This window comes from Prenolepis imparis, unplaced genomic scaffold (assembly GCF_030444845.1).
Source record: "Prenolepis imparis isolate NDT839.2.m4 unplaced genomic scaffold, iyPreImpa1.0 SCAF_7, whole genome shotgun sequence".
Classification (NCBI taxonomy): domain Eukaryota; kingdom Metazoa; phylum Arthropoda; class Insecta; order Hymenoptera; family Formicidae; genus Prenolepis; species Prenolepis imparis.
The window spans coordinates 5,657,011-5,671,458 of record NW_028141165.1 but is presented as its reverse complement, the minus strand read 5'-3'; the positions used below and the strand labels follow the sequence as shown (position 1 = coordinate 5,671,458).

At 37.4% G+C, this 14,448-nt stretch overlaps 2 protein-coding genes across 8 annotated transcripts; both read right to left on the bottom strand.

Moving 5' to 3' along the window:
- Positions 1–229: 229 nt before the first annotated feature.
- Positions 230–10,450, bottom strand: LOC145938852 (serine/threonine-protein phosphatase PP1-beta catalytic subunit). Of its 2 annotated transcripts, XM_083042661.1 has the most exons (6): positions 10,309–10,450; positions 9,231–9,302; positions 4,375–4,862; positions 4,161–4,259; positions 3,826–4,065; positions 230–3,677 (listed from the first exon to the last, which is right to left on the bottom strand). In XM_083042661.1, the coding sequence occupies exons 1-6, from the start codon at positions 10,358–10,360 to the stop codon at positions 3,570–3,572; spliced, it is 1,059 nt and encodes a 352-aa protein (XP_082898787.1). In that variant the 5' UTR covers positions 10,361–10,450; the 3' UTR covers positions 230–3,569. The 2 variants fall into 2 exon arrangements, with proteins under 2 accessions (XP_082898787.1, XP_082898788.1); XM_083042662.1 differs by lacking the exon at positions 9,231–9,302.
- On the bottom strand, positions 10,327–13,628 carry Mrg15 (mortality factor 4-like). Of its 6 annotated transcripts, none has more exons than XM_083042664.1 (7): positions 12,749–13,143; positions 12,491–12,608; positions 11,832–12,140; positions 11,538–11,747; positions 11,264–11,433; positions 10,999–11,180; positions 10,327–10,747 (listed from the first exon to the last, which is right to left on the bottom strand). In XM_083042664.1, exons 1-6 carry the CDS (start codon positions 12,774–12,776, stop codon positions 11,008–11,010), a joined length of 1,008 nt encoding a protein of 335 aa, XP_082898790.1. In that variant the 5' UTR covers positions 12,777–13,143; the 3' UTR covers positions 10,327–10,747; positions 10,999–11,007. The 6 variants fall into 6 exon arrangements, with proteins under 6 accessions (XP_082898790.1, XP_082898789.1, XP_082898794.1 ...); XM_083042663.1 differs by having other exon boundaries at positions 10,327–10,696; XM_083042668.1 differs by lacking the exon at positions 10,327–10,747 and adding an exon at positions 13,498–13,628 and having other exon boundaries at positions 10,810–11,180; positions 12,749–12,838.
- Positions 13,629–14,448: the final 820 nt, after the last annotated feature.

The window sequence follows — 14,448 nt, the reverse complement described above, 5'->3', positions numbered from 1 at the left end:
GTAAATATCTCGTGCGATTATTATTCAAGTTAATAACGTAAAATTTAAATATATGCGAATGAATCAGTGGAATTTTAATCGAATTTTACACTTTGATACTGAAAAAATTAATATTCTTTTTACACGATAGATTCATCAATAAACTCGTGTATTACCTTCTTTTCGGAGAATTAGGAAAGAATAGAAGAGATGGATTAACCTGGATAGAGAAATTAACCTAAACGAAAGATTTGTACAACAATATGCATGTTTATTATCTGAAAGTTTTATATCTCTAGGATGCCATTGCATGGCGCGTTCCGTCGTCGACAATTCGAACGATGTAACAACCCTCATGATAGTCGCAAACTCCTGTTATGAGAAAGCGTGGCTCTCTCTCTCTCTCTCTCTCTCTCTCTCTCTCTCTCTCTCTCTCTCTCTCTCTGTGTCTCTCTTTCTTTCTCTCCCTCTTTTTTATTTAATTTAAGGCTCCTGGGTGCTCACCGCGGTCATATTGGATTGTGACGTCAGAGGCGAGAAAGCACACGCTGAAAATTCTTAGATGCCATTTTTTAATGAAAAGATATTTCGATTAAACAGCACTTCAGATGGCTTTAGCACACTCTTAAAAAAACCCCGAAAACTATCCTTTCCCCTTTATAATCAATCAACAGCTGTAAAATGTAATATTATAAAGCCCAGTCCGTCTGGTCTTTGCACATGCGCAGTCATTCCAAATGTCAAAGTCTGATATCTCGATCATTGAAGTGCTGTTTCATCGAAATATTTTTTCATTTCGAAATGGCATCTAAGAAATTTTTGCGTGTGTTTTCTCGCCTCCGACGTCACGATTTCGACATGGTCGGCAAGGAGCCAGGAGCCTTAAAGCATCGTCGAATCACGCAATCGGCCAACTCTTTACAAATATAATATCTGTATATAATATATGAATCTCAGACAAAACGCATATCGAGAGGGATCACAACCGCTCTTTTGACAATAATTAATATCTCCCATTCTATCTTTTTTTTGTGGGGAGAAACGCAGGAAGAAGGAGGTGGCAAGGACATTTCGTCGTCGGTTCCAGAATGTAACAAATTTGCACACATCGCATCTCTTTCTTTCTCTCTCTTTCGTATATTGAACAATAAAATGTTATCTTTGTCTCGATCGCTATCAATTCGATAACGCTAAATAACAATCAAATAATTAGTAACGATATGAATGCCAATCGTAGCGTCGTCGCTTCAACGGAAAGGCTCATTACGTTTGATTGATCTTTCAGATCGGGGTAAGCTCTGGGTTTTCATATTTCCAGATCGTCCTTCTCTCGAGCGTATAACAGTTCGCACAACACGATCGTTAATCGTCAGTCTCTATTTGGGTTGTCGATAAATGCGCTCTATCGATGCTTTGTCGTTAATTTTGACAGCAAACTCATCTTTTGTATTCATGAATCTTTTTTTCCTGTGTGCTCTGATAATAAATATTAAATATTAAATCTCTAGAAGACACAATTGCGCACATTATTAAGAAAAATATCCCCGATATGGATACAACCTCGCACATCTCTATTATCTATTTAATCGATCGCTGCTTCCGTAGAGTATTGTAAATTTCTTTTCTGGAACAATGTTGCGTACACACACAATTTATAATATTCCTTTGTACATATTGCGGTACAATTTGTCATAATGTTCGGCGATTCTTGTCAAAACACACGTTTCTTTCTCCAGATGCGACTTTTGTCGCGCAAACAATTGCAAGCGATAATACAACGTCGAGAATATAGAACGAGAATACAGCGGAGATGTTAATGTTAACAAGCTAATTATTAACAATTTGCGAAACAACAGCTTACGACGATTTCTACAACGAATCCAGATTTACGTGGAACACGTGAACGATCGAAAAACATGAACAAAAAAAACGAAAAGCGCCATACATAAATGAATGTATCATAAATGTTTAAATAAATGCACCAACTTGCCTAAATGCGATTTGCCATCGTACGTCTCTCTGTTAAGAATACATGAGCTTTAACCTAACACATGAGTATCCTACGTCTAGATAACCATAAACACATAGACATATCTCGTATCAAATGGAAATTTCAACTCATCGAAATAGAAAGTAATGATCCGCCTGATTGAAACACCATCACTGAAACTGTTTGCGCGATCCAAAGCAATCACTTTAACGATATGCGACAAATCTTTACGAATCAGATAACAAATATTCGCTTTCCTCACGAGCGTGAGAAGAAGCTCGCGACTATGAGATTCTGTCACTAAATTCGTTTTTTTTCTGTATATGACGTGTCGCGTTCTTGTTTCTCTTTTTTTTCGCGATTCCCTCTTTTTTTATCTCTCGAATAAAAAGTATAATCGTCAGAGAGAGCGTAGAGAAGCGTCGTTTTAAAAATACTGATTCCCTGTATATAGCTTGTTTATCTCTCCGAATTGATCGCCCGACGATAAACAACCTAATTCATCTACGACATATCTCTGGAACGTGCAGTCATTACCACGCTCGGAATACTGCACATGATATAATTAAATTTATAATGGGTGATGATTTAAAAGAAAAAGGATAAATGGTCAAAAAAATATATATGTATATGTATATATATCTATCTATATACACGCGCGCAGCATCTCGTGTGAAATGATGACATTTAAATTAACTGCGTTAAGCAGTGATAGAAATAATATTTAAAAAAATAAAAATAATATTAATATTAATAATAATATAACAGCAAGTCTCATAATTACACTCAACATCAACAGTGGAAGCAATAAATACAAATGAGAATGACGAAATGCTTTTTAAAGAGCGCTATCTTTACAAAGAATCACTCCGTTTATGGAAGATGTCACCGAATAATGTAATCGCCGCGAAAATTTGAGAGCAACCCTTCGTTAAATACGATAATAATCAAAGTTCGTTTCTGCCGCGGATTCTTATTTCGTTTTAATTGAAGAAGAGGTAAATTTTCCATTTTTTTACTTTATGTTTTTATCTGATTAAGTTAGTTATAAATTTTAACGTCTTTGCATTGAAACACATAAAAACCAAAGACGAGATCAAATCTGGCATCCGAGACGAGGTGCTCGGTGTTTTTGACAGGCATAAAACATTAGCCATTTTTGCAAGCCTGTGTGTCCGTATGTGACGTGTCGTAAATCAAATTAATGTATCTTTGCCCCATAAATCATCGTATTTAAATCGTATTCGCTCCGGAGTGCGTCATACATGTATACGTGTTGGCAACGTCGCGTGCTAAATATAACACCTAAATCATCGGCGAATCATTGCGCGAACTTAAATACATCGAGTAATGTTCTAAATTTCACTTCCTTCCGCTCTCTTTCTCTCTCTCTCAATCTTTCCTTTCACTTTTTTTTTCTTTTTTCTCAATTTCTTTTTTTAACCCGATAATCGTGGGAAATAGATTCATACTAATGCACATAAGTGGTCGGCTAGAGAGATTAAGTAAGCTTCGATAAGCATAAAGCAGATTTACCTAGCATGATAGCCTCCATTAAGGATAATCGCGTTTGTTGCTGTGCAGGATCGGTTGAAGGCTGTCATTTCTTTTTTGCTGGATTTCTTTGTGGTGTAGATGGTCTACCTGTTTGACCTGTGTTCATTCCTCCATATTGGTATTTTGCTTTCTTTTCTGATGGTTTCAAGATCTGCGAAACAATCCGAGATATGTTACGATGAATCTAATGTTGTATTAACGATTGACGAAGAAAGAATATATATATACACACACACACACACACACACACACACACACACATATATATATATATATATATATAAATGTATATAGATTACTTGAAAACTGCACATCAAGGTTTCGTCGACGCTCATCATTCCACCGGCATTATCGAATTCGCCACAATAGTTTGGTGCGGAAAATAGCGTGACAAGTTGTCGCTTCGCGAAGAATTCGTAACCGTCTTCAACCACCTGATGCGCTCTGCATATAAGATCCATGTCGTGACGATTCAGGAACTTTGACACGACATCTGGACCGAATGTAAACGAGACACCTCTGTCGTTTTCGCCCCAACCCTGAAACAACAAGCCATTATATAATAGTCGCTTCATTATAAAATACAGTTAATTTAACAATTGGCCACTCTTCCATAATGTCCATTGCATTTCACCTGAACATCTTTATCAGGATCGGACCATAAAAGATCACAGAGGAGACCGGTATCAGGTACATCAGTCGGACGCATAATTCTTCTGATTTGCTCCATTCCCTGAAACAAGCAAAAAAAAATGTATATATATATATATACACACTGTGTATATCTAATTACGCTCTTCACGTTCAAATCGATGGACTTATTAATTATCCGTAGACTTATTAATCACCTGCAGATCAGGACTGAGTCCACCATGGCAGCAGAAGATTTTCTCGTCGATGATCGCGGCGATCGGCAAACAGTTGAAGCAATCCGTGAAGGTCTTCCAGAGCTTGATGTTGTACCGTCGTTTGCATTCGTCGTAAAAGCCGTATATCCTGTTTATGCTCGCGCACTCATGATTACCGCGTAGCAGGAAGAAGTTCTCCGGGTACTTGATCTTGTACGCCAGCAGCAGACATATCGTCTCCAGGGACTGCTTCCCTCGGTCCACGTAGTCGCCCAGAAACAAGTAGTTCGCCTCGGGCGGAAAACCACCGTACTCGAACAGTCGCAAAAGATCGGTGTACTGGCCGTGTATGTCGCCGCAGATTTTAAGCGGCGCTTCCAGCTCCAGGAGGATCGGCTGCTGCAGGAAAATCTCCCGGGACTTGAGACAGAGGCCGCGAACCTCGGCCTCCGTCATGATGACCGTCTTGCCCGGTCGACATCCTCTGACTGTGTGCCCAGAAATGTTTGATTGGTTAATCGCGTTAACTTTTTGAGACGAGATACCGGGACGACCGCTCTCTCTTCATTAGTGCAATGCATCAGAATTTCTTCATATATATGCGCGTATATTTAAAAAAATTACTAAATAAAAACGCAAATATATACGGCGAATTTATCCGCGGACATGATTTTACGGCTAATTTCAATCTCTTCTCTTGAACGCCTTTATGTCAAGATAAAAGTCTATCTTTAACATGTAAGAACAGGCGGTCTATCTCCGGAAAAAAATCGATAATGCCATTGTTACATGTATAATTAGTGTCGCTACTTAAACCGCATTACTTATACCGTTATGAGCGTATTAGTCCTTCTGGAATTACTCGAGCGTGGTACGCCAATAATATCATTATCTCCCGTCAATTTTCTTCATACGTCTCTATTGAATTGTGTATTATACCGTCTCCGAGTAGACGCGCCATTATTACGCGCGCTTATGCAATTCCTTGGTTCGTATATGTATATGTATATATCGCACGAAAAACAATAGGAAAGAAAAGAATACGACCGAGAGACTATATATATCGACATACCATTCTTGTCAAGTCACTCGCACTGACTTGCAAATGTCGTGAAATCGATAATGACGCCTAAACGACGCATTTTGTGTCCATCGCATTAAGAGAGAGAGGGACGTCGAGGTACTCTATTTTTCGTTTTTTTTTTTTTTTTTTTTTTTTTACAGATACACCGAGCATAACTCTACTTTGGGGCGTGGAAGATGAATCAAATTCTGCCGATATCGGCCGTCTCAATAAACAGAGGTGAGAGATACACGATTACGGTATTACAAGATTACGGTGAGGCCGGATCATCCTTGCCTATTCTCGAGCACTTTGCACATGAGTCCACGCGATACTTCCGGCGTGATCTACGGTGATATCGCATCGGCTATAATAGCGTCAAAGGCGTGAAATTACTGATAAGCTCGTTATAGGCAACGGGGGATAATGTCTCGGGAAGAGAGAATCTCTGACGGGTTGTTACACGAATGTAATGGAAACCTAGAATATTACTCGACTATAAATTCTGGGTAGTGGTGCAACATTCTACAACGCGCTTCAAGCTTTGTCTGGGTTTCTGGGTTTCCTAAAACTCTATACATCAAATTTCGCATAATCACGACGCCACGTGTATGGTAAATGCAACAGTGAACAAATCTATGCACATTTCTGTGATCACAACGAAATAACGTAATTACTTGTTTACGAAATTATTTGTCAGTTTAGTTATAAATTAAAGCAATAAATTTAATCTCTTCTGAAAATAATTAATTTTAAATAATTCTTTTTTGTTTTAAACTTATCGATATATTAAAAAGTAAAGTTTTACACTTTAAATGTGAATAATAATACGATTTTTTCGTTCAATGAGAAAAGGTGATTTATATATAGAACTTGTTTTCGCAGAGTAAAAATTCACTAGTGCATTTAATCTCTATTCTAAACGTGTCAAATATCTATGGATGACGTCGTTCGACTATAGCTCTAAAGCATTAATAAGCGGTGCACGAAGGCACAGAGAGGTGATTTAACCGACATCCAGTGAAGATCATCCCTCTTTATGACGCTATGGATATGTCGTCGGACTGTTTATTTATAGACGTAAAGGGGAATTCACGGTGCTGCGGCTGAACTGGGCCGATACTGGTTATTGAAAAACTGCATATTAGCAAGGTCACGGCGACTATAGAGCAGAGATGCAGATTCCACTATCCGCGGAGAGGAAGGAGAAGCTATTGTCAGACTATGCTGCAACATATACACACATATGGATATATTGCAGACGAAACGCTGGAAATGTCACTCTGCATTCTGCAACGGTGCGGAGTCATCAAGTGCTTAAAATAAGCGCACGGAAAATAAAAACAAATATCTTTAGAAATCTGAAACCCGCTCGATAGCGATGCATAAACATGCATAAGCATTTCTCGTCGCGTACATTATAACAACTCTAACAATATATGATTCGATTGTGTGAAAATTTATATTAAGTTAATTAATTATGAGCAGAGAATTATAGATAATTGATTTTTCAAATTAATCAATAAAATTCGATAAAAAGATTGTTTTTATAGCGATAATTTTTTCCTTAACAAAAGATTTCGAGAATATTCGTGGGTGAGTAATTTAATTTTAATTTAATTTATAAAATTTCAAGACGATCCAATGTTTTGATCCAATATATCAATATACGTATACGATATCCGATAGATAAATCCGGCCTGTCGTATAAACTACCGCGTACTTGCAAAGTGATGGAAAGAAAATGATAAATTAGAAATAACCTGTCCCTGAAGAGGTTAAAAATAATTGTAAGGTCTCGTTAGCGGATGACTCTGGAGTGCGAACTTTGTATCGCTTCAAGGACACGCGACGAACATGGTTATTAGCGTAATTTTCAGTATTAAACATGTATTGCCACGTGATGATATATATTTAAGAAACTTAATGATACAATAAACGTCAGGAAACTCACTGAGGAAAATTCTCGTTATCAGTATCATTTTCCTATATCATATATCACTTTATTTAGACACTTTTATATATATCGCGTAGGCGTCAAAGATAAACTTCTTTGTGTTGATAGAGAAGGCTATAAGAATCTAAAATAATTTGTTCCTGAAGTGATAAAAATAATTCGTTATTATCGCTACGCGGACATTTAATTTTTATTAGTAAGACTAATAAAAGAATAGATCCCTTTTCTCAAAATTGTACCATGTTGTAAATTAATAATTGCTGTTTTTTTTTCGTGAAATAAATTTGTATTGCTTTCTTTTATTTTATAATGATAGATAATTTCATAATAAATACGATATATTCATTAAATATTTATTCTTTTGTAAAGTATTATTTTAAATATAAATATTGTATTTTTTTCAAAATTACGAATGCATTAATTCAATATTTTAACATTAAAACTATTTGATATAATGGACATTTGTTAAATTATATTTTAATCTAACTAAGCGATATAATTGCTTTATATCGCTTATAAAGTAATTTGTAGATGCATTTTATAGATAACGATGAATCATGTGTGTTGATAAGAGACATCGCGGTTTCAATTAAAGATACTTAATGATTAAGCTAATTAAATCCACGTCCACGAATCATGATAATTCGAAACAATCGATTTAGTAAAATTTCTTGACTTGAAAGTGACATTATTTTTTCATGAAATAGAAGAGAAAGTTTCATACTTGAATAACAATGTGGATGGAGATATATATGTGTAATAATATCACATCAAAGCATATGTACGAATTACGCCGCAAATTACGTTGTATATAAATACACATCTATTATACTAAAGCGTGCTTTAAACTAACATTTAGACTAACAATTCCAGCCAACACTGCTCGAGTTTTACGTAGCTAAAGCATTTCGAGAGGGTTACGTGCGAGAGGAAAAGGAAAAAAGGAAAACGATAAATCCTAAAACGTCGACGTAAAGTGCATCGACAGAAATTCAGAAATAATTTATGAAATCGTCCAAAAAGAGAGAGGAAGAAAAAATCTGTGGAGATATTCTTATTTCGAATAATAGATAGAGATGAGAGTTGAAATGTGTAATTATCGTATTTTTAAGTTTAGTAAGAGAAGATTAACAGGATCGACAATCAAGAAGACAATTATATTGTTTAAAAAAAAATTAAAAAAAAAATAGTGCAGAATCGACGATGTTTCGTTCAAAGAGCAATAAAAAAAAAAAAGAAAAAAAAAGAGTCGACAAATAAACGCGCGCGTTTCATCAACAATGATGGCTCGTAATATATCGTATTCATTTAGCACTAAAAACTTGACTTAGTTCATGTTTCTCTTTCAGATTAATAACTTTTTTGGAATGATGCAGAAAGAGAGAGAGAAAGAAAGAAGGAGAGAAAGAGAGAGACCCGCGTCGCATTTAACGACGCTATCGTCCTTTAAACGTGACGTCTTACAACAGAAACGTAAATATAGACCAAAAGAGAAGACAAATCGATAAAACGCGTTTTAGTCGCCCAAATGCGCGATTGTTACATTTTGGACGACCACGTTTAGAAATGTTGCACCACTTAAGTTGCGTCGCATTCGTCTTGACACTTCGAAACGTCAAGACAAACGCAGTCGCGGACTGATATGCTAAACGGAGAATTATACAAAAAAAAAGGAATCGGCAAGAATCCTAAAGCAAAAACTAAACAAACGCAGAATATATAGCTCTACGTAGGGGCGGGGGCGGAAGGGGGGGGGGGAGAGGTTTCCTGTTGTTTTGCTGTGGTGACGTGTGGTGGTGGTGATGACGGTTATTGTTGTTATTAGTAATTGCGTACCGACGAAGTCCGACGAGAAAATATCTTTTAGCTTGGCTTTCTTCTGAACCTGGTCTTTCTGCGTGTGGTATACTTTACCGCACAAGGGGGTATCCGCATTCGCGTTAGCATGAGAGAGAGAAACAAACAAAAAAGAGATTTGTTTTTTCTTTTTCTGCGATCTAAAGAGAACGAGGATATATAAAAAGATCGTGAAAAATATCGCGCGCGATGAATCGGCGGTGGCGTAAAGCGAGGGTGATGCGATGGCAAATTGTCACGAAGGAGGAATAAGGGGGGTGGAAAGGGGGAGAGGGCTCTTTAAATCGTGAGAGAGAGACGGAGATATACTGATAGGTATATTGAGAGGTAAAGTGAGAGGACGAATGTGAGCGAGACAGCGAGATAGAAAGACAGAGAGTGAAACAGATAGATAGAGAGAGATAGATAGAGAGAGAGAGAGAGAGAGAGAGAGAGAGAGAGAGAGAGAGAGAAAGAAAGAGATGAAAAAAGATAGAAAAATAAACGTAGCGGAAGTCGGAGCGGAAAGAGAGATACGCGATGAACGGTCCCTTGAACTTCTCACACGATTCACGCGTATCACGACGGCGATGACCGCGACAACAGGAGGTATACAGTATACACGACGGGGTCGCGCAACGGGTCGAGATCGATATCTCACCTTATACGTTTATTTTATTATTATTTTTCTTTTAATCCGATCGACCGAGGGAAGTCGCGCAGCGACGCAGTTGAGGCTCTCCGCGTCGCGATAGAGAGCCTCTCTCTCCTGCGTAGAGAGAAATCGTTCGTCTCAAATCGGCCGACGAAGGCCGTCGACGGGGACAAACCGGAGCAAGGTATAACAAACGTGTATCTATATATACATATATAATATACACGCGCACGCACGCACACACACACGCGCAAAACGTGAGCGCGTCGCGTTCGAGGAAAACTTGTGTGTACCCGTCGACTCTGAAATCCGGCGCAGATCCTCCTCGTCGCTCTCGCGAGTGCACGCGCGGGGACGGCGATAATCGCGGCGGGTAAACACGCGGGAGGACGCGTAAGCGCCATTTCGTCGCAAATCACGTACCTTCCAATAATCTCTGTATCAAGTTGTCGATATTCAAGTCGACATCCGCCATTTTTTCCTGCCACTGACCGACTGGCCCGATGTTCGCGGACTGGCTCGTACTCCGAGCCTAGCGCGCGCATTTGCCTCGCGACATCGTCGCGAACGGGAGAGATGTGTCCGAGTGTACGTGCTGTTATCGACTGCCGGTTTGACGAGGTCGCGCGACGACGAATGGTGGAGGGGGACGTGACGATGACGTATCGCGACGCATGCGCGATTCGCCAAACGGTGCGAAGAAATTTTTGTCCACTTCATTCCGATTGGTCGATCGAGCTCGGTACTCTCGTCCCGAGACGACGTTAAACAGAACGTACTTATAGATGAACGTTCGACATTCGAAATTTTTCTAGGAAAAAATTATCCAATAGCAAACTTTTAAAGACCTGTAAAAATTTATCTGGAAGAGATGACATTTTTTTTTCCATGAGAAATGCGATATATTATTGAACAATGATTGTTTAATATATATTTTTGCTAATGTGTAGTAAAAATTATGTCAGGGCATTTAAAATGGCAGTTATATACGATTGCACAATAAATAGAATCAATCAATATTGTTACTTATGTGCATGATTTCTATATAAAATATTCTACATAAGATTAATGTCTTCAAGAGTATAAATAAATTTGTGAAATAATTTTACGCACTTTGATGATTTAACCATACTTTCGATGATAATCTGGTGGTGGATCTGTATAATCTTGTTGAAGATTAAAGAGTTCGGCATTATTCTTTTGCAAATATTGCAGGAAATCATGGAAATGCGACAGTAATAATTGTATACTCCTTTCATCTAAAGGCGTGTACGACAGCATACCGCCGAGTCTCACTGTAAATGAAAACATAAAATTGTGTCATCAACAATTAAAAAAAGGAAAAAAATTGTAGATTTCGTAAAAAAAAACATTTTACCGAATAGTCTAAGTAAATGAAACGCTCCATACAACTGACTCGGCAAAGTTTCTGGATTGTCATTCGTTATCTGTATAAATTGCGGACGTTCCCATTTATATAGCAATTGAAGTCCTAACGTGATATTAAAATATTCGCGAATACCTTTTGTTATTTCCAATGTACTTTCTCTAAAACAAAAAATATTCATTTATTAATCATGTATTTATATATGCGTTGTTAGTTATAGCAGCATATAATGATATTGTTTAAATAATTCTCAGTTGGAGCGTACCTATTGTTTGTTTTTCCAGCTGATTTCGTTTCTACATAATCATCTAAAATTTTGTCAACTGTATTTTGTACGGGTAATGCAGGTAGCTTATGATGTTTCAATATTACTTCAGATTCATCTATTAGCACAAACTTCAATTCTTCTGGTAATTTTATCTTAACCTCCACCTTGGTGAGATATTCTTCAGTTTCGCTAGATGGTTCCAGTCGACTGAAAAAAAATCAGTTTCTTACAATCAACCATTTTATATTTATATGATTGACAGATACAAGGACATTAGGTTATGTAACAAACCTCCGTTTTTTACGAGTAGGTTCTGATGTAGACTCGTGAGAGGATGAAGCTGTCACTGTACTACTTGTACCCTTGCTAAAACGACTTATACTTTTGTCAGCTGTCGAAACAGGAGTGCTCGCTCTACTGTCCGTATCTTTCTCTCTACCACCTTCGCTTCTTCTCCCCTGTGCTTTAGTTGTTGCATTTCCCTTTTTGTTCTTTTGAGCAGATTGTTGAGTCGAATGTGCTCTCTGAACTTCTCTTTGTCTTTGCACATTTGCTTCGTTGTATTTAAGCACTCTGCTCTCCGGAACCCACTCGTCCCAGCTATTTTACAAGAACATAATTTAGCACACACATAATTTACTAACTTAAATTTATTTAATAAAAGTGTAACTTAATAAAAGTGTAATCAATCAACTGTACATGTATATATTTAAATTTCTTCTTGTACAAATATCTTAACATAAATCTATGCTTTGAAACTTGTAAAAATTTATGCAAAAATATAGATTTAAAAACAAAATTTCTCATACTATACAGTTTTGCGATATCTTTATTCTTACAGATTCATAATGCTTGTTTATGGTAATAGAGATATACATTCTTAACTTATAAATAAAAATATATGTATCAGCAGATAATGTGGTTTATCTATTTACAAAAAGCTTACTTACTTTTTATTCCAGCCTGCATAATGAATGAAATATTTAATTTGCTTCTCCTTAGTAATGGAGGACTTCAAGCATTTTGCTTCATAGATCAACGGTCCATGAAAGCACAGAACCTTTTCTCCTAAGGATACATAAATCATGATGTGTGTAAAATTAGCGATTCATCAAAGGGAATATAAAAGAAAAAAATTTAACACTTGATCCTTTAAATCAATTTACTAAACGCTACAAGAGTCACTGTAAAAAGGATTGAAAATATACCTTCTTGAAATTTACATTTCGGCGGCATTTTCGTATCTCAAGCTTATTCTTATTACGCTATCCTGCGTCCTTGACAATTGTACAATAAATCTGACAATGAGTTAGCAACGACAGAAAATTATTAAATCCTTTTACGACCACTTCCACAACAACATTCGCCTCCGATTTTCACTTCGATGTATAGGACTATGATGTAGGTTTTGTCAGGTTAAGTCGACAATCTCACTCAATTACACTTGTAAAAGCACAAATAACATCTTCATCAGTGTATTATTGAAAAATTGATTTTGCTACATAATTCTCTCTCTCTAAAATGGATATAGAATGACATTAAATTAAATAAGAATTAATAAGCATACAAAAAACGCCGATTGACGTTGGAGAGAGAGAGAGAAAGAAAGAGATGAGAGAGAGAGAGAGAGAGAGAGAGAGAGATATATAGGTTCTAGAAAAATCTCTATCCAATAGCCAATCGTTATGCACATGGAGGTAAGAAATAATAGAAGGGAGTGTAAAACCTTTTAAGTAGGGGGGGGGTAACAACACCAAATGTGATTGGTTGGCCACAGTAATATGGCGTTTTGTATTTTTTTTTTTATCTTATCTAACCTAACTGAACCAAGTAAGTGAGAAACATGTTTGGCGAATAAATCGGATCTCACATTAATTTTGTTTTAAAAAGATATAAAAGTTATAAAATATTATAAAACAAAATGCCCATGCTACTAAATACATACAGATTCGCTTACAATAGGCTTGTTTTCTATTCCTAAACTGATGCAATAAGTTAGAATGAGACAATAAAGTATATTTTGTCTCACTCTAACTTATTGCACCAGTGTGCACAGTTCGTCGATATGCGCGCGCGTTCGACTTTAACCTTCAAGTGGCGCTGCGTCACGTGGTCGCGCGGCGGTCGGAATTCGGCGGCGCGGAGTGGGGGTGAGTGGTGGGGGGATGCGCGCGCGGCCGCACGGCGCACCCCCCACCACTCTCCCCCACTCCGCGCCGCCGAATTCCGACCGCCGCGCGACCACGTAACGCAGCGCCACTTGAAGGTTAAAGTCGAACGCGCGCGTATATCGACACGCGCTCTCTCGGTGGCTGATGTTCCATCTACGTATTTTATTACGTCTGTGGGCCGTGTTTTTATTCCTCCTTCCTACTGTTATGGCACGTGAATTTTTCAATCATTTCTATCATTTGAATCATTTGATTGATCAGAGCGAAAGAGATAAGGATTTCTCCATCCCGATATATCGATCAAATATTTGTTGCGTCAGTTTAAGCGTTAATTTAATTTAATCTCCTTGTCAGTTGTATATCAAATGCGTTAGTTGCACTTTGTATATACCGGTGAGCGAAGTGAAGTTAACCAGTTACTGTTTGATTTAATTTTAATATAAAAAGGTGCTTTTTCATGCTGACGCTCGACGCTCATTTTTAGCGTCAAAAGACGTGACGTGACCAAAATTGACGAATTGGTATCTTTATTTTTGGTCACGTGACGTCTTTTGACGCTAAAAATGAGTGTCGAGTGTCGAGCGTCAGCATGAAAAGGCACCTTTATATTGATGCTTGACGCTGAAATCCAGCGTCACAGCATCAAGTGAAAATGCACCCTTATATGGTATAGCACAATATATATATTACTATTGTATATACAATATATATATATATATATATATATCATATTTATA

Excerpts from the sequence above, each read along its gene's own strand:
- Mrg15 (XM_083042668.1), bottom strand. The coding sequence starts at position 12,776 with ATGCCGCCGAAATGTAAATTTCAAGAAG. Across the intron at positions 12,141-12,490 it reads TATGCAGGCTGGAATAAAAA|CTGGGACGAGTGGGTTCCGG; the intron begins GTAAGTAAGCTT and ends CTTGTAAAATAG. Across the intron at positions 11,748-11,831 it reads CCTACTCGTAAAAAACGGAG|TCGACTGGAACCATCTAGCG; the intron begins GTTTGTTACATA and ends ATTTTTTTTCAG.
- LOC145938852 (XM_083042661.1), bottom strand. The coding sequence starts at position 10,360 with ATGGCGGATGTCGACTTGAATATCGACAACTTGATACAGAGATTATTG. Across the intron at positions 9,303-10,308 it reads GATACAGAGATTATTGGAAG|TATACCACACGCAGAAAGAC; the intron begins GTACGTGATTTG and ends TGTGCGGTAAAG. Across the intron at positions 3,678-3,825 it reads CCTTGATGTGCAGTTTTCAA|ATCTTGAAACCATCAGAAAA; the intron begins GTAATCTATATA and ends ATTGTTTCGCAG.